At 47.4% G+C, this 20,101-nt stretch overlaps 1 protein-coding gene across 1 annotated transcript in view; it reads left to right on the top strand.

Moving 5' to 3' along the window:
• The window catches only part of LOC120809128 (SH3 and multiple ankyrin repeat domains protein 2-like), a 98,807-nt gene that overhangs the window by 44,863 nt on the left and 33,843 nt on the right, over nt 1-20,101 (top strand). Inside the window, exons 10-13 of the mRNA XM_078086017.1 lie at nt 2,275-2,341; nt 14,510-14,930; nt 19,385-19,533; nt 19,821-19,934. Of these exons, the coding sequence (XP_077942143.1) occupies nt 2,275-2,341; nt 14,510-14,930; nt 19,385-19,533; nt 19,821-19,934 (751 nt within the window). The remainder of the gene's footprint in view (nt 1-2,274; nt 2,342-14,509; nt 14,931-19,384; nt 19,534-19,820; nt 19,935-20,101) is intronic.

Below are 20,101 nucleotides of genomic sequence, written 5' to 3'. Positions count from 1 at the left end.
GGAGTCGTCCCCTGCTGGTCACTACACAGAAGTAGAGTCATTTCCACATAGACGTCTATGGGAGCAGAGGAGTCGCCCCCTGCTGGTCACTACAGAGAAGTAGAGTCATTTGCTCATAGACGTCTATGGGAGCAGAGGAGTCGCCCCCTGCTGGTCACTACAGAGAAGTAGAGTCATTTCCTCATAGACGTCTATGGGAGCAGAGGAGTCGCCCCCTGCTGGTCACTACAGAGAAGTAGAGTCATTTCCTCATAGACGTCTATGGGAGCAGAGGAGTCGCCCCCTGCTGGTCACTACAGAGAAGTAGAGTCATTTCCTCATAGACGTCTATGGGAGCAGAGGAGTCGCCCCCTGCTGGTCACTACAGAGAAGTAGAGTCATTTCCTCATAGACATCTATGGGAGCAGAGGAGTCGCCCCCTGCTGGTCACTACAGAGAAGTAGAGTCATTTCCTCATAGACATCTATGGGAGCAGAGGAGTCGCCCCCTGCTGGTCACTACAGAGAAGTAGAGTCATTTCCTCATAGACATCTATGGGAGCAGAGGAGTCGCCCCCTGCTGGTCACTGCACAGAATGCAGCTCACTTTTCAGATGGAGAACTTCCTGCCTGGTTTTAACAACATGTGAGTTCTTATCTTAGTTTAAAGCAGGTCCCGAAACTACAGTTCATTGTACGTACAAAAGAAACCCAACCTACTCGACATCTCTCACCTTTTGAATCAAAAGTGGAGTAACGTCAACAAGACAGACTTTAGTTCTACTATAAATAGAGTTTAAAATCCCCCCCCCCCCCCCCCCCTCACAGGAAGCATCACATTTGCTGCCCCAAAGAAGAGCCCGATTACGCGTAACGACTCGCAGCTCGGCCCCGAGGAGAAGCTGAGTGCGATATTAATGCAGCGCATCGAAATGTTGACAGGCTCGGTGCTGGTGGGAACCTGCTATGTTCGAGTGCTTTTATCTCACAAGTGTTTTTATTTATATGAAGAAAGGTCGACTGCAGAGGGGGGGGGCACACTTTTACTACTCAAGCCAACTGCGCTTTAATAACCCACCTTTTCTATCTGCGGAATATGTGTTGAGAGCAGGATTACATAAGGATGCTGGGCTCCCCTTGAGTGTGAGTGTGTGTGTGTGTGTGTGAGTGTGTGAGTGTGTGTGTCTGTGTGTGTGTGTGTGTGCGTGTCTGTGTGTGTGTGTGTGTGTGTGTGTGTGTGTGTGTCTGGTGTCTGTGTGAGTGTGTGTGTCTGTGTGTGTGTGTGTGTGTGTGTGAGTGTGTCTGTGTGTGTGTGTGTGTGCGTGTCTGTGTGTGTGTGTGTGTGTGTGTGTGTGTGTGTGTCTGGTGTCTGTGTGAGTGTGTGTGTCTGTGTGTGTGTGTGTGTGTGTGTGTGTGTGTGTGTGTGTGTGTGTGTGTGTGAGTGTGTGTGTGTGTCCTCAGCGACATGTCAGCAGGCCGCTCAGCGAGGGACAACGTCTGCTGCCCCCTGGTGGCAGCCGGCGACACAGAACGATATCTTCAACTAGAAATACATGAAACATGAAGATTATTGGTTTCAGTTCCTCTTTTTTCTTTAGATGAAATCAGAAATCAAAAACTTTATCTGGAAATGAAAGGAATAAATAAATCACCGGCTTATTTCCGGAGCTTTCAATCGTATTTCATGTCCTTTGCATCGCTTAAGAACTGTAGCTTGAATTCAAATGATTTTGTCAGATCAAGACTTGTGTGTTGGATTGATTATCTGTACAGAACAAAGTAAGTCAAGTTAAAAGCCAAGGACAATCTTGGCTTTTGTGAGAAGTATTGAAATAAAAACTCATGTTTTCTTCCATTTCACTTGAATCAAGTGAAATGGATCCAAACAGCAACATTTCTGTCACTTTAATGTTGAACCTGGATGACGTCACCACGTCTCAAACAGCAGCCTAAACTCACAGGAACATGTGACCCTCACGCCAGCGAGGCCCATGTGAAACGTGTGCGTGTACTAGATTACTACGTTCCAGATGCATGAAGCCAATAATCTTTGGATTTGATCAGGTTCAAAGTCGCTGGCTGTTGAAAGAGGAGGAAAGTGCTCTCATCATCGGGGGGCAGAATCCCCTTCTTGTTCTTTTCAGTTGCTCTGGGAAACAATACGGCGGTTTGAGTTCCTTTCTCAATTAGAGAGAACGTATCTTTTCTGATGATGCGAATCATTTTTAAGACGCTGTTTCTGCAGAAAAAAGAAAAGATGTCTATGTTCTTAAAGAACTTGTATTTCCTTCTTCAGGTCGCCATCATTGCTGGAAACTTTGAGCTCGCCGAGCTTGTCAAGAACCACAAAGAGACCGATATAGGTGAGTGACTGCTCGTATCCTCCCCTCATCCATCCGTCCACCATCTCTCCATCAGTACATCCACCCCCTATAAACCCATCCATCCATCATCCATCCATCTATCAATCTGTCCATTTACTCATCATAACTCATTCATCCATTAGATGCCCACCGTTCCATTAATTTACTGTATCATCCATCCATTCATCCATCCACCCTCCCATCCATCCATTCATCCATCCAGCCTCCCATGCATCCATTCATCCATCCACCCTCCCATCCATCCATTCATCCATCCAGCCTCCCATCCATTCATCCACCCATCCATTCATCCATCCACCCTCCCATCCATCCATCCATTCATCCATCCAGCCTCCCATCCATCCATTCACCCATCCAGCCTCCCATCCATCCATTCATCCATCCAGCCTCCCATCCATCCATTCATCCATCCACCCTCCCATCCATCCATTCATCCATCCAGCCTCCCATCCATTCATCCACCCATCCACTCATCCATCCACCCTCCCATCCACCCATCCATCCATTCATCCATCCACCCTCCCATCCATCCATCCATTCATCCATCCAGCCTCCCATCCATCCATTCATCCATCCAGCCTCCCATCCATCCATTCACCCATCCAGCCTCCCATCCATCCATTCATCCATCCATCCTCCCATCCATCCATTCACCCATCCAGCCTCCCATCATCCATTCATCCATCCAGCCTCCCATCCATTCATCCATCCACCCTCCCATCCATTCATCCATCCACCCTCCCATCCATCCATTCACCCATCCAGCCTCCCATCATCCATTCATCCATCCACCCTCCCATCCATTCATCCATCCAGCCTCCCATCCATTCATCCATCCATCCACCCTCCCATCCATCCATTCATCCATCCACCCTCCCATCCATCCATTCATCCAGCCTCCCATCCATTCATCCATCCATCCACCCTCCCATCCATCCATTCATCCATCCAGCCTCCCATCCATTCATCCATCCATCCACCCTCCCATCCATCCATTCATCCATCCAGCCTCCCTTCACCATCCAGCACATATTCCTGAATCTCCATCTGGATACATTTCCAATCCGCCGTGTTCTGACCCTCCAACGCGACCTCTCGTGTAATCCCCTCCGCTGGATTACGCCGGCGATGCCCAGCGGATGAAGGTTTATGTTGACGACAGTAACAATAATCTCTGACCTCAGTCGCAAATATGATCAATGGCTCGGCTGCTGGGGGCGAGGCGGGTTTGGTGCGAGCTGATTGGTCGTGTCCAGAGGTGACGGCTGTGTGATGAAGTCGACCTTAACGCTTCTTCTAGTAATTGTGACGCAACAGAATGCAGTGCGCGTTGTGCAAACTTATGGGGAATTATAAATGGTGTTTGTGTGAGACTACATGAAGGGTTTACACACAGCTTGTCAGCACTTAATTCCCCTTTGGAACCACTTCTCTCTTCAGGCTTTAAATCTGTTCCACATAATACTGAACCAAGTGTAGCTTTTCAAGAGGATTCAAGAGGCTACATCCCCTTGTTTAAGGTTCATTTAGTTAAAGACGTTATTCAAATGCATGATGAAAACAGAACGTATGTATGTATATATATATATAGATCTATATGTATATACACACCCGTATAAAATAAGGGAGGTTTTCACTCTGCATCTGTGTGTGTGAGTCGGAGGTGAGAAGAGAAAGAGTTCAAATTGAACAAACTTCATCTTGCTATTTATTACCTTTCGTTGCTTAGTAGTTGTGTAGAGGCAGATTAAAGCTCTAATTCAACACCTAATGAAAAGCAAACAACGGCAAAGCGAAATACTCGAGATACGCTGTGTCGGCTTTTCTCTTGGGTGGAAATAGAAAATGAGCACTGAGCTTTGGGTTTGATTTGCGGCTGAGGGGATTAGACTTCGGAGCAAATGAGAAAAGATGAACAAACAAACAAATATATAAAGGAGGACAGAGGAAGATGAAGTCGATGGGGATACAATCTAATCTGAAGATGTAATCCGCCGATTGTCCCTCATGGGCCGCGGCGGCGACCAGGAGATGTGCTGAATGGGACAAAACGCAATCTGCCCCCCGGCCCCCGAACGCACGCACACACCTCCACCCGCCCCTCACGCCGCTCACTACACTGGCTAAGAGTGTACGCGGTAGCTGGGATTAGCTGGAGGAGCTCGGGGGGGGGGTCAGACATCTTGGGCCTGTTGGTAGCGGCTCGGGGGATGGGACGCCTTTACTTACTTACTGGATTTTTGATCGGCCTCAATGGGTTCAGCCTGCTGTAAAGGTGGGTCCCCCCCCCCCCCCCCCCCCGACTCCTCTACCTTTCACCCCCCCCCCCCTTCCCATTGGCCCTTTAATGTCATGTGGAGCCTCTCACTGGCTATACGCAGCATTAGTGTGTGTGTGTGTGTGTGTGTGTGTGTGTGAGAGTGTGAGTGAGATGTGGTCCAAACACCAAAAGCCCCCGTGGCTTTCACAGCCCCTCCCTCTGTCCACTCAATGTAGCAGTTCAGCTACACAAATTATTCTTTAGTTTTAATCCAACATCCAGTTATTAAAGTGAAGCCAAAGCTTCACGTGTTAAAGCTGCATTCTCTGTAGTGACCAGCAGGGGGCGACTCCTCTGCTCCCATAGACGTCTATGAGGAAATGACTCTACTTCTCTGCAGTGACCAGCAGGGGGCGACTCCTCTGCTCCCATAGACGTCTATGAGGAAATGACTCTACTTCTCTGTAGTGACCAGCAGGGGGCGACTCCTCTGCTCCCATAGACGTCTATGAGGAAATGACTCTACTTCTCTGTAGTGACCAGCAGGGGGCGACTCCTCTGCTCCCATAGACGTCTATGAGGAAATGACTCTACTTCTCTGTAGTGACCAGCAGGGGGCGACTCCTCTGCTCCCATAGACGTCTATGAGGAAATGACTCTACTTCTCTGTAGTGATCAGCAGGGGGCGACTCCTCTGCTCCCATAGACGTCTATGAGGAAATGACTCTACTTCTCTGTAGTGACCAGCAGGGGGCGACTCCTCTGCTCCCATAGACGTCTATGAGGAAATGACTCTACTTCTCTGTAGTGACCAGCAGGGGGCGACTCCTCTGCTCCCATAGACGTCTATGAGGAAATGACTCTACTTCTCTGTAGTGACCAGCAGGGGGCGATTTATTTTGGAAAAACATTTTCAGAGATTCTGATATTTTCCTTATCAGCATGGACCATAAAACATCCATGTATAGAAAAACGGTGGAGCCGACCAAGCGCATGAAAAGGTAAAACGTTTATGCAACCACGTGTCCTCGTCTCTTGGCTGGCAGCACATTTCCGTATGTAGACAAAGAGGAATAATACACAAAAATACACAGTAATTTGAAATCTCTGCAGCTGAAAAAACAACAACGGAGATTAAAACAAAGTCTTTAATTCCAAAATGGTTTCTTTACAATGTTTGACCGTCACTCTAACAGGAGACAACACACACACACACACACACACACACACACACACACGCGTGGTTTAATGAATGAGTGCATGGTGAGGATGTCTGCAGATGATATGCGTTGTATTTCTCCTCTCCATGCAGCAGTAAGCTGGTGTAAGAATGATTGACAGATGGGCGTATTAGACCACCCGCTGCCAGAGTGTGATAATCCCACACTTTCATACATTCACACACAAACACACACACACACACACACACACACCTTAACCACTGTCACGGCCACATTTTAGAGGACGCTTTAAAGCTGCAGGTCTCTCTGAAGTGCACACGAGCTGCTTCCTGCAACACGATTTAAAGAAATGCATCAGAAAACCAGCCAGCAGGAAGTACACACACAAACAAAAGTACACACACACAGCGGTATACAGGAAGTAGACGAGTCACCACGTTTTGTTCACTACAGTTTTGAAGACCTGCGTCGTCGTTGTTTCTGTAACCAGCAGTGACGCTGAAGGTTTTACATTCGAGCCACAATAATCTTTCACTAAGTGTAAAAACACTGTGAAGTTTTGAGACGAAAGCACGTATGAACTCCCAGAGCGAACAGCGCAGTGGTAGAGGCCTGTCAATCAGCGTGTAGCCCCGCCCTAAAGCATCCCCTGCTTTATGGGCTGGTTAACTCTACATCAGGGGTGTCAGACTCACTTTAGGTAGGGGGCCACATACGGTCCAGTTTGATGTCAGGCGGGCCGGACCAGTCAATTCATCGGCGATGGTCCGGTCGACGGGGGGTTGCGCGCCGTCATTTTCGAGCATGCGCTCACTCACAGAGTGCGACCCCCAGTGGACTTTTTAGGAATAGCAGCTACTTTTATAGAAAAGCAATTTATGTATTTTTGTCATTTTTAGACTGGCCGCACTGGACCCCCCCCCCCCCCGGCGGGCCGCATCCGGCCCACGGGCCATATGTTTGAAACTAGAGATCGATCCACCGCAGCACACTGGCCCCGTGGTCCCTCCGTATCGTTCATGTTCCCTCTGGGTCTGCATTCCCAGTACGGGAATCTGCTCTCCTCGCTGCATTATTGCATACTTTATGACCACATATGCTTCGCCCGTGGCCATCTGCTGCCCTTCATCGGGTCCTCTTGGACGGGTCGGATCAGCGCTCAGAAGGCGGTGACGCGCACGGATCCTCACGTTACATCACACAGCGTGCAGGTGTGCACGCCGATGTGTAAGTGCAGCTTTAATTATGTATAGAGACGTCACATGCTCGGTTGCTTGGCAACAACAGAGCTGGGATCCTGGAGGAAGCTGCTCTGTTCCCTGGATGCAGCTTATGAAATATGTGCATGAACTTTAATATGAAAATACAGCATCATCTCACTAAATATGCAAATTAACTTCAGTGTGTAAATATGACATCATCTTATTAAATGCAATTTCTTCAACTTTTTAGTGAGTCTCTGAATGAGGTTTGAACAAACTGGATCAGATGATTAGTCACATGGCCGACATGATGAAGACACAACAGGTTAAAAAACATGAAACTTCACCACGTCATCGCTACATAGAGAGGAGCATTTATTAGGTTTCAGGCTTCATAACATATTACATTTAAATATGCAAATTAGGGCGTATATAACAGTAACCTTTAGGAGAAATCTGCAGGCACAAACATACAAATCAGTAATATAAATGTTGTAATATCAGTTCTGGCAGAGAAATACTTATTATTTGATGCTGACTGATAACGACTTTATAGCTACTTCATTTTGCCAAAGAGCTCAAAGTATTTGGAGATGTAATATTTTGTAAAGTATCACGTGCCTTTATGATCTAAAGTTACACAAAAAGGTTCAGGGAAACTGAGAAGAACCAGAACCCACCGAAATGAAATCACTTAAATGTTCTTTAACTTTAACACAGTGTCATAGTTTTACTGTGAGAGTAACACAGTATATATATATATATATATATATATATATATATATATATATATATATATATATATATATATATATATATACACACTGTATATATACAGGAACCGAAAGCACCGTTTAGTCTCTACATGACTAATAGAATGATCCTTCTCTTCATGTCTTCATGTGACTTTCTGCTACTCGTACTTGTACTTCGGTGTATTTCAGTGCAGCGCAGCTCCTCCCTCGTGGGAGCGAGAAGAGGGAGGAGAGGGGAGGTGTGTAAGGGGCGGGCTTTCGGCAGTCATGTGTGTGTGTGTGTGTGTGTGTGTGTGTGTGTGTGTGTGTGTGTGTGTGTGTGTGTGTGTGTGTGTGTGTGTGTGCGCGTGCGGTCGGGGGGCGCTGCTCGGTGAAGGTGTGAGCCGCATCATGTGCGCTGCGCGCCGCCGCTCCGCTCCGCCGAGTCGCTGTCCCTGGTGCTGGAAGTGAGTCGGAGAAGATGAAGTCCATCATCAATGCCTTAAAGAAGGAAGGTAAGCGTCGGGACGGGGGGGCATCTCCACTCACGGAAAAGTGCTCGCGCGTCCCGTTGTGTGCTTGTTGAGAAGTGCTGCGCGTCGCGGGGGGGCTGTTTGCTACCGTAATATTTACCGTAAAAAGAGCCGTATTTCCGTTGAAAAGGGGCGAGGAGGCAGAGACGAAGTTGTTTTTAGGTCTCACACCGAGAGAGGGAGGCGGGGGCCGGAGGGGGGGGACCACAGAGAGGACGACGTGCCTTTGACCCCCCCTCAAACAACCTGCCCATCTGCGGGGCGCGAAAACCTTCGATGATGTTTTCATAAATAATCTCTCATTAGGAACTAACAACTAAAAACTGAGTGACAGCTCAGTGTAAATGCTTCGAGAGTGAGTGTGTGTGTGTGTGTGTGTGTGTGTGTGTGTGTGTGTGTGTCCAAAGGTGCAGGAGCTACAGGAGCCTTTAAAGCCTCCAGGATACAGAAACTAAACGTATTAATACGTTTAGTTTCTGTATTAATACGATTAGTTTCTGTATTCTGGAGGAAGCAGAAGAAGAAGGATCTCTGCTGTGAGCGATGATGAAAATCCTTCATTCCCCCGAACGTTAAATATTTAGGTAAACATACGTAGAAGGATTTCTTTGACTTGTATAAACAGTGGAAGGGAAGCATGATGCTTGTTTATTACGAGCGTGTTTGTTGATGAACTGAAGAGAAAGCGAATGGGACAACAAGACGCGTGAGGAGCTTCACTACTTCTTCACTGAAAAGCACCATAAAAACTATAAATACTCTGAATTCTGCTTTTCTGGGGAACGTATGAATCATCGGCGCTTTGCGTCACCGCTGACACTGCAGACTCACAGAACTGTAATTTTACCCATCTGCCATCTCGTGAGCTCGGGCAATGCATTGTGGGGTTTTTGGGGGGTAAAATTTGTATGTCAGGAATTTTCTGCTTTAAAGCCAAATCCAAGTTTAATATTATAAACCAAAATGCTGCATACAAACGATAAATCGCTGTCATTAACTGACACAATATGTTCATGATAATGGACATGTTACCTTCTTTGGGCGGACGACATGATTCATGTGTTCACACAAACTGAAATGTTGTTTGGTTATTAAAGTCTGATAAAGTTTATCTTTAAGGGGAAATAAAGCACATTTTTAAGATTTCAAATCGTAATACTAAATGTAAAAATATAAAATGTACCAAAAAATGTTTTCTTCAAAAAAAAAATGAAAGTTTAAAAAAAAATGTAAATATTAATATTGAAATGTGCAAACATCATACAAGTTCTCAGCATAATGTAGAGAGAAACAGAGATAAGAATTTGAATAAATAAATAATATTCATGTTCATTTAGAAAATTAGAAATGGGATTAATGAGCTTTAAAGAAAATGGAAAAAATAAATATACGATTATTGTTCCTGTAACTTTTCTTAATGTTTAGTAGTTTAAAATTCTTCATATATTCTTTGAATTCACATTAAGGCTCCAGTGATTAAGGGTCCATAAAGTGTCTATCTGTGACCCCTCATGAGCTCCGCTGGAGACAACCTGACCCTGAACGCGTTCTCTCTGCAGACCTTGACCTCCATTCAACTTCTCATCCAAATTTAGAGGGTTCTTTCCTTTTTTTCTTTTGCTCCATTTCCATTTTTTTCTGTGTGAACTGCAGCATGAATTAGCGCAGCGAGTCCTGGAGGTTCCGGTGGGGGAAGAGAAAGGTCTCTGTGTGGGAGGGGTTGGTCTTTGTGATCATAACGCTTATTTAAGCAGAACTACGTTTAGTCCGTGACACCAAGACACAAATCAGGTCACACAACAGATGGAAAACAAAACTCTCATCTGAGCTTTGTGTGTTTCTCTGGTTTTAGAAGCTGACTTTAAAGAAACAGATCCCTTTTATATATTTGTGTGTTATTTTTTATGATTCAGTCATTCAAGCAATGAACTAATATCGAATTCCTCTCATCTCATTTTCCATTTAGTGAAGAGAAAAATGGACCATGAAGTCTCAGAATATTAATTCATATCTAAATATTTTTAACGCAGTGGCAGTTCGAATTCTATTTTTTTTAAACTTTAAAATGAAAAATATAAAACCAAAGCTATTTACCACTGCCAGGGCATTAATGTTTTGTCTGGTTTGTTAATGCAAAACAGGTTACATCATAACAGGAACCTTCCAACAAGCAAGTTAATAATTATAGATCTGTCCAGGATGCTTATACGTGTTCATAAGAAGAAGAACTTGGAGGTCCTTAGGACCCAGGGGGGAATCAGGTGAGGGGAACAAATTGAGGGGGAGAAGGGGGGCGGGGGGTAGGTGCCGGCTTAGGCCCGCCCCCAATGCTCTCATTGGCTGAGAAACGTGATGAAGTTGCTCACTGTGACCCGTTGTGAGTCTGTATGTGTATTCAGAGCCAGAACAGACTGTAAAAAGAATACAAAAATACTTTAATCGCATAGATCCCACTGATTGCTTTCTTGCAAGTGTCGCATAAGACGCCATTCATCTCAACATTCATCACCGTTTGTGGGCGAGAAGGTTCAGACCAACAGCATCTTTATTTTCCTCAAAACCAAACGATGGTGAACGTGCTAGCTCATTAAACGTTAGCACGTCTCTTCGTCGACTCGGTCGCTGCAGACGCAGAGACAGACAGAGGGAGTCTGATCAGTGTTCCTCTCTCATGATGTTCACGCTGACAGGAAAACCCAACAGTAGAGGAACCCATAGCTAAGCAATGCTAACTCGGTCGCGGATGCAATGCTGCACTCGGTAATTAGTTTGAGCTTGTTGGGATGCACCCCCCCGGTGTAATTGCGAGCAGTGCCGGCAGTGTTCAGCTCAGCGTCTCGCGGCGTAATGGAGAAACGTTTCCTTGGGGAAATCAAGGCCAATCTCCATTACTGGTTCGGTGAAATGCAGGCGGTGGGAAGTGGGGGAGGGGACTCATGGGATCCTGGTAATCATGCTAATGATGGTCAGTGAGAGAACAGTGTGGTGCCATGTCAGTTCACTATCGGTATGTGTGTGGAACAACAATTCTATCCGTGTTTTAAAGTAGTCCGACAATTAGAGTAATAAAAGCATGTGCGATGACAACAGGAGAGAGGTGGATAGACGGACAGGTGGAAAAAGTAGGTGAGAGCACTTATTCTTCTAGAAAGTTTGATAGCACTCAGAAAGAAAGACCAGCACATGAGAAGAAGAAGGAGAGCTATTTATATGTGCTCTCCATCTCCTCTTCCTGCTGGTACACAAACGCTGGGCTTTTATTAACTTCAGTTTGACTGCTGTCCTGCACTCGGGAGTCCGCACCGCTGAGTCTGAGGCCGAGGTTCAGGACTCAGACTCAGAGTCGCTATACCTCACAGTCTCATCTTAAGTAGAGACCCGGGGTTGCAGCAGCATGTTGTGGCCCACAGGTCCATGTAGGTCCTGACCCTCTTCTCTTCTCCCTGGTAGGACGAAGGACCAAGATGCCGTCTTTGTTGGAGATCAGATTTAGAGATATAGGGCGAGTAGATCAGGTGGAGCTCTGACTCCTTCACATCGTATCGGAGGTGGTTCAAGATCTGAGCCGGATCCTCCCAGATAGTTTCTGCGGTTGGAGCCAGCATTCAGTGGAGAGATTATGTGACGTCTGGGCTAGGAAGCCTCTATTTTCAGCAGAAAGAGAAGGAAAATGTAGCCGAGGAGAGGGACGCCTGGAATGCTTTACTGAACCCGGGATGAGAGGATGGAGGGATGGATGAATATTGGATGTCATCAAATGGAGTCGTTGTATCAGACTTTGTAATGCTGTGTATAACTAGCAAATGATGGGTCAAACAAACACAGGACTTTCGCCCAGGAAGCCTCTGTTCATGTTTAAACCAGAAGGAAACAGTTCAGTCTAAGCTTGTAACAGTTTAATCCTGTTATGTAGCAAGATGCTAATGCTAAACTCTGAGAGATAATGATCTCCAGGAGCTAGTCAGGTTTCTTGTGAGCAGGTTTATTCCCTCATGGCAAATCCTGGATTAACCACAACAAAATAAAATGACAATGATCATAGAGTGGATTTACATTAATTTAACTTTAACTGAAATATAACTATATAAGAAAACTGTATAAGAAATACAAAGGAATATATGACCGAAGATATATACAGATTTCTCACACTTAACATACTGTAGCGTACTTGTACATAAAGACCCATATGGAGGACATAGTATCGATGTTAGCTAGCTAAAACTGCCATTGTTACAGACAATAAAACATATACAAAACATCACTAACTTAATGTTTAAACAAAGACAACTAACATCCAAAATAATAAAGCTAGCCACACTATACATTAATGTTAAAGTAGATGAACTAAACCTTGCCCAGAGACATAAGCACGTTACCTCATGGCAAATCCTCAGTTGCGCAGAGGATTTGTTATGGCTTGTAGGAGCAGGTGGCATAGTTTACCCATTTTAGCAAACCTTTTTAACTAACGTTGGCTCAGGATAAATGTTGTTTATTTACGCTGCATTTTTACACTGCATATTTATGCTGTGTTACGCTACGTTGTTACGCTACGTTGTTACGCTGCGTTGTTACGCTACGTTGTTACGCTACGTTGTTACGCTGCGTTGTTACGCTGCGTTGTTACGCTACGTTGTTACGCTACGTTGTTACGCTGCGTTGTTACGCTACGTTGTTACGCTGCGTTGTTACGCTGCGTTGTTACGCTGCGTTGTTACGCTACATTGATACGCTACGTTGATACGCTGCGTTGTTACGCTGCGTTCTTACGCTGCGTTGATACGCTATGTTGTTACGCTACGTTGTTACGCTACGTTGTTACGCTGCGTTGTTACGCTGCGTTGTTACGCTGCGTTGTTAATGCCCCCATAATTTCCTCTAATAATTTAGTTAACTTAATAATATGTAAATTTCCTACCCTGGTTGTTACGCTACTGTTGCTTTGATTGTGGTATTATTTTTTAAACACAGACTAATACGGAACTAATATTATTGTATTACTGTGTAGAAGAAGAAGACTTGAAACTAGAGACTGAGACCATAAACTCATGTTTACAATCTTTACTGAGGGAATAAATCCAGAGACAAGTAGAGTCATTTCCTCATAGACGTCTATGGGAGCAGAGGAGTCGCCCCCTGCTGGTCACTACAGAGAAGTAGAGTCATTTCCTCATAGACGTCTATGGGAGCAGAGGAGTCGCCCCCTGCTGGTCACTACAGAGAAGTAGAGTCATTTCCTCATAGACGTCTATGGGAGCAGAGGAGTCGCCCCCTGCTGGTCACTACAGAGAAGTAGAGTCATTTCCTCATAGACGTCTATGGGAGCAGAGGAGTCGCCCCCTGCTGGTCACTACAGAGAAGTAGAGTCATTTCCTCATAGACGTCTATGGGAGCAGAGGAGTCGCCCCCTGCTGGTCACTACAGAGAAGTAGAGTCATTTCCTCATAGACGTCTATGGGAGCAGAGGAGTCGCCCCCTGCTGGTCACTACAGAGAAGTAGAGTCATTTCCTCATAGACGTCTATGGGAGCAGAGGAGTCGCCCCCTGCTGGTCACTGCAGAGAAGTAGAGTCATTTCCTCATAGACGTCTATGGGAGCAGAGGAGTCGCCCCCTGCTGGTCACTACAGAGAAGTAGAGTCATTTCCTCATAGACGTCTATGGGAGCAGAGGAGTCGCCCCCTGCTGGTCACTACAGAGAAGTAGAGTCATTTCCTCATAGACGTCTATGGGAGCAGAGGAGTCGCCCCCTGCTGGTCACTACAGAGAAGTAGAGTCATTTCCTCATAGACGTCTATGGGAGCAGAGGAGTCGCCCCCTGCTGGTCACTGCACAGAATGAAGCTTTAACACATGAAGTTCTGTTTTACTGTGTAACTCATTCAGCTCATCCAGATGGAAAATATAAAAGACTACTTCAGTTGCTGCCAAACCTACCACCTGCACCCTTTTTTTAGGAGAGGACTCAAAGTCAAAATGTTTCAATTTTTTTGTATTGAAATCATTACGTTTTCAAACTTCGACCTCGGCCCCATCGGAGCTGCCTCCATACAATCTTCAACCAACACGTCAACGAAACAACTTCTGCAAGTCTAGTTTTACTATGAAGGTTTTCTATTTTTAGTGTGGAAGCCCTTTCTCACTGACCGCAGCGCTGAAAAGCCCCCTCGAAGTTATGTAACGGTAATTCTAGTAGATGAATAACACTTCATCTCTCTCTCTCTCTCTCTCCCCCCCCAGTGCCTTTCCGCGAGGCTCCGGCCTACTCCAAGCGCCGCCGGGGTCCGTCCTCTGACAACGAGCGGTCCCCGTCCTCACTGTCGGCGCCGCGGGTCCTCCTGCGCTCCAACAGCGACAACAACCTAACGGTCAGCCAGTACCAGCAGCAGCAGCAGGGCTCCCCCGGCAATTGGGCCCCCCATCTGCAGCAACACGCCCAGCCCCACCCGCACAGGGGCCCCCAGCAGGGTCACTCGCAGCCTGGCTCCTCGGCACTGCATCGCAGCCTGTCCCCCCAGTTGGTCCAGCAGATGCCCAGCGGCAGCCCCAATGGCAACGTGGTGGTGCGGACCATGGGGAGGGGGGCCAGGAGCCGGTCGCCCTCCCTCAGCCGGCTGGGGGAGGAGGCCCGGCGGGCCCTGCCCACTCAGCGCCAGCCCAGGTGAGCCCTGCAGCGCGCTGTTACCCAGCTCTCTTCCTTTTTTTTTTATCCGCACAGCATCCGGGCTGACTCACCGGGAGGTCAGAGGTCAACTCGTGACTCAAATATTTAGCTGTCAATATTTCTGCCGACGAGCTGCAGCACAGCTGTGATCTGGTTGGAGGGGGGGCGGCTGTTTGCTTTGAACACTCAAGATGTCGTTACCATCAGTTCATCACCAGTGTGTCCAGAGAAAGATTGAAAAACGTTGAGTCAGTTATGGAGAACGAATAAGTGATCAATAAGACTGGTTCTTAAACATAAGAAGTCTGCAAAGACCGTCGTGATGTCACGGATGTTTCAAAGGCTTCATCTTGGCATTTTGGTCGTCTCCATGTTGATGTTTTGACCAGCGATGAAAGACGCTGCCGGCGGAGAACCTCCAACATTAATTGAGCTCAAGTTGAAACTTTGTACAAAACACCTCTAGTGTAGTTTTTAGTTCCTGGGACAACCCCCCCCGCCCCCCCATCTTGCTGATGGTTGTGGTTGAGTCTTCATTTACTGTATGTACAGTGCACGCCCTGTTCCACCCCCCCGCTCCCCATGCTAGATGATGCATGACAGGTCCCCTCTGGGAAACGCGCCACCAGAAAGACTCTCTGGCTTCCCGCAGTCGCTACGGCAACCGTTGCCACGCTGGCCCCACCGACACTCTGCAAAATGCGTGAGAGTTCGCATGTAAGCAGAATGTACGCCTCGAATGCCGACTGCTAACTTTAGCTCACCGTGAGCGCGCGTGTGCGTGTGTGTGTGTGTGTGTGTTATATTTGACCTCCACCTGACGCCGTTCATTCAGAAAAGCATCCACGTGCACACGCGTGTGACGCTGTGAGGGAACGCGGCGGAGGATTAAAATGACGGTTTATCTTGGGAGCGATGTAACATGTCAATCCCGATTAAGACACACGCTCCCTGGCCTCCTCCTCCTCCTCCTCCTCCTCCTCCTCCTCTTCCTCCTCTTCCTTGGCAGATGGACAGATTTGGAAGCTCTCTCCACACTACCCACACGATGTGGCGCTGCCTCTGTCCAACGTGGAGGAGAGAGGAGCGAGAGGATGTATAATTAAGACGAGATGAAGCGAGGAGGAGGAGAAAGAATAAAAAGCGCTCAGTGAAGAGTTCGGAGCGAGGGTGGAAGGGACGGAGTCGAGCAACGACAAGTGACGGAGGAGACGAAAGAAAGGCCAAAGAGACGGGGGAGGACAGTTGCCTTCGCTTCATCAGTCACATGAACGTCACATGTCTCCTGACATATTTCACTTCTTCTGTCAAACGTCTTGTAGAGGAGTGCAGGAGCGAAACGTGTCTCCAGATTCAATGAATATGGGGAGCTTCACCTCTCTGCATCATTACATCAAAGGACGTAGAGACGTCTCTGGTAGACACCTGTCAATCAGCGTGTAGCCCCGCCCTAAAGTGTCGCTTCTTTATGGTCAGTTTGACTCTACATGGACCATAATTCACTAAATGAACATCATGTTGTGTTGAAGAAGACTTGAAACTAGAGACTGAGACCATGAACTAATAATGTTTACAACGTTAACTGAGGGAATAAATCAAGAGATTTTCTCATAGACGTCTATGGGAGCAGAGGAGTCGCCCCCTGCTGGTCACTGCACAGAATGCAGCTTTAGGATTTGAAGTTTCGACTCAGTGGTTCAGAGTCCTGCTGCCATAAATAAACCCTAGAGCACAAAATGTGGATTCATCCACCGCTGAAAGAGAGTCAATTTGTTTGGTTTAAAGCTCAGGAGGTTCTTCGTTCATCTTTTTCAGGAGGAATACATTATTTGTGACAGACAGGAAGAGAGACCAGTTGTTGGTTTGGGTTTTTTTACGGGATGTTTTTATTCTAAAAATAAACATATTCTACTCGTGATGTCATCATGCAGCATCTATTAGTATCAGGAGATACTATGTATATGTATACATATACGTAGTATACTACGTATATGTATACATATGTACATATATGTATATACATATATATACATATACATATGTATATATGAGCTTGAGTGGAAAGGTGGAGGTATTGATGACTTAATGTCCTTGTATTCTATTATACTGTAATCTGGTGAGCTTCCGGTCGTCAGAACTTTTGCAGTTTTTTCACTATTTTTGAGATTATGTTCATACAGATGTCAGTTTAAAAGCCGCCCTTACTAAGTTAATAAAGACGCAGTGTTTGTTCTCTGAGGCGGATCTCGGTGCTTTGTTGCTCTACAAAGATACAGAATGAGTTTTTATATCTACGGTGAAACAAACCACTAAATGAATGCAGTCTCACTCGATATTAATAAACTATTTCATGTGATCAGGGTTCACACGTTATCTGCCCCCCCCCCCCCCCCTCGTCTCGGGGTTCATCCTATAACAGCTCAAATGATGCACAGCTGGTATTAATTAACACCGTCTAATTAGCACCTCAAAGCCACCTGGGTAATCACCCCCCCAATAAAATATGGCCGACCGCTACGCTACTCGTGAGCTTGTAGTCCGGATTCCTTCCTTTTTTTTTCACCCGACCTGAAGTGGCATTGTGGGACATGTCCCTCCCCCGTCGTCATGACAACCGTCCCACAGCAGCTGTCTCTGCTCAGAGACGGTTTTCCTCTGCTGAATGAGGTCGAATCCCTGAAGACCTGATGAGGAGGAGGGGGAGGAGTCTGCAGGACAAGGTGACCCCCACCCCCCCACCCCCCCTTTTCTCCCGTCTCTCAAAGTGACCCGAGATCCAAAAGAAGAAGACGTTTAAAAAGCTTTTTAAAGTTCATGTTATCTTTTGATTTAAGCTTATAACTTATTTCTCGACCTGTCCCTCAAACCTTGACCCCCCCATGAGAAGTCCTCCCACACGTTCCTGTGTGGCCCCCAACACGTGATCAATGGGAGAGCAGCTGTCCGTCTGCAGGGGAGACAACGGAGCAACATTACGCACATCAACCATCAGGACACAGACCTGGGGGGGGGGGGGGGACGGCGTGATCATGTCCTCAGGGTTAATAAGCTAACGCTGCGTGCGGGATCGTCCCTCATAGCACTCTGGGGGTCGTCCCCGATTCAAAGAGTCACATTGGACCTCGTTGTCCCTGAAAGTACAAGTAGGTCAACGCACAACGAGGAGCAGTGTAGCGTCTGTGAACACAACTGTGCTTATCAAATGTACGACGTGGATACAGTATATCTACATATGTGTGTGTATACAGCATGAATATACTGTTTATTTACAGTGTGTACATGCGTACATACGTGTACATGTACACGTATGTACGGTCACAGGAGGATGCAGCCGCTGCTCAGTGTGAATGTCCTCTTTTACCCAGAAGCCACTGCGGCTCTGAGGGTCACATGCTGCTCGTATTCTGCCCACTTCCTCCTCCTGCAGGACACGTGTGTGTGTGTGTGTGTCTGTGTGTGTGTGTGTGTGTGTGTGTGTCTGTGTGTGTGTGTGTGTGTCTCTGTGTGTGTGTGTGTGTGTGCGTGTGTGTGTGTGTCTGTGTGTGTGTGTGTGTGTCTCTGTGTGTGTGTGTGTGTGTGCGTGTGTGTGTGTGTGTGTGTGTCTGTGTCTGTGTGTGTGTGTGTGTGTGTGTCTGTGTGTCTGTGTGTGTGTGTGTCTGTGTGTGTGTGTGTGTGTGTGTGTGTGTGTGCGTGTGTGTGTGTGTGTGTCTGTGTGTCTGTGTGTGTGTGTGTCTGTGTGTGTGTCTCTGTGTGTGTCTGTGTGTGTGTGTGTGTGTGCGTGTGTGTGTGTGTGTGTGTCTGTGTGTCTGTGTGTGTGTGTGTGTGTCTGTGTGTGTGTCTCTGTGTGTGTGTCTGTGTGTGTGTCTGTGTGTGTGTCTCCGTGTGTGTGTGTGTGTGTGGGGGGGGGGGGGGGGGGGTAGGTAGGGTGTGTGTGTGTCTGCTGTGTGTGTGTGTGTGTGTGTGTGTGTGTGTGTCTCTGTGTGTGTGTCTCTGTCTGTGTGTGTGTGTGTGGGGGGGGGGGGTAGGTAGGGTGTGTGTGTGTGTGTGTGTGTGTGTGTGGGGGGGGGGGGGGGGGGTAGGTAGGGTGTGTGTGTGTGTGTGTCTGCTGTGTGTGTGTGTGTGTCTGTGTGTGTGTCTCTGTGTGTGTGTGTGTGTGTGTGTGTGTGTGTGTGTCTCTGTGTGTGTGTGTGTCTGTGTGTGTGTCTCTGTGTGTGTGTGTGTGTGTGTGTGTTGAGGCTGAGATCACATGATGTTCTCTATGTTCTTTATATCTGTGACATTTGGTCTTTTTCTATTTAACTGTTTTGTCTCTGGGTAAAAGTCCCAGTTACATAATGTGTGATTTTCAGATGAGCCGAGCTGCTCTTCGTGTAGTGGTGACGTTTCACGTTGGGTTCTAATGAGTTCTGCTCCCTGGTTCCTCTGAACTAATGGCGGTGTTGGTCTCTCAGCCCCGGCGGCCCCAGCGGCCCCAGCGAGGGGCGGGGCTCCAGGAGGAAGCTCTACAGCGCCGTGCCCGGCAGACACTTTGTGGTGGTCCGTCCGTACGTCGCTCAGGCCGAGGGGGAGGTCACCCTCTACAAGAGCGACCGGGTCAAAGGTCAGCTCCTTTTGCAAACAAGTACTTCACTTTGGTTACAGATCTGTTTCCTGTTTCCTCGACCGTCACATTTAAAGACGTGTTCATTGCTTTATTTAGAGTCCTGAGGGACTGAGAGGGAGACGCCATCCGTCCTCCTCTTTTAACGGATGACAAGAAACAAACAATCGGTTGAATATTCTTGTGACGTAATAACAAACTTCACGCTGTCATCATTTATTATATAACAATTCTCACTATCTCTGTACCCCCCCCCCCCCCATCTGCTCTGTGTCCCCCCGGCCCAGTCCTGAGCATCGGAGAGGGGGGGTTCTGGGAGGGCAGCGCCCGCGGCCAGGTGGGCTGGTTTCCAGCCGACTGCGTGGAGGAGGTCCCGGCCAAGGCCACCGAGGAGAGGAGCTGTGAGTCCCATTGCCGGGGGGCCGGGGGGGGGGGGGGGGGGGGGGTGCACAGCGATGTACAAGGAAAGGGAGGGCGGGGGGAGAGGGGTGAGGACACTGAACGCTGAGGCACGTGGCCTCCCTCCCTCCCCCCGCGGCGCACTAAGCTACACGCGCTACATTGCCCT

Source organism: Gasterosteus aculeatus, chromosome 12 (assembly GCF_964276395.1).
Source record: "Gasterosteus aculeatus chromosome 12, fGasAcu3.hap1.1, whole genome shotgun sequence".
Lineage (NCBI taxonomy): Eukaryota > Metazoa > Chordata > Actinopteri > Perciformes > Gasterosteidae > Gasterosteus > Gasterosteus aculeatus.
This window is presented reverse-complemented; position numbering and strand designations above follow the sequence as displayed.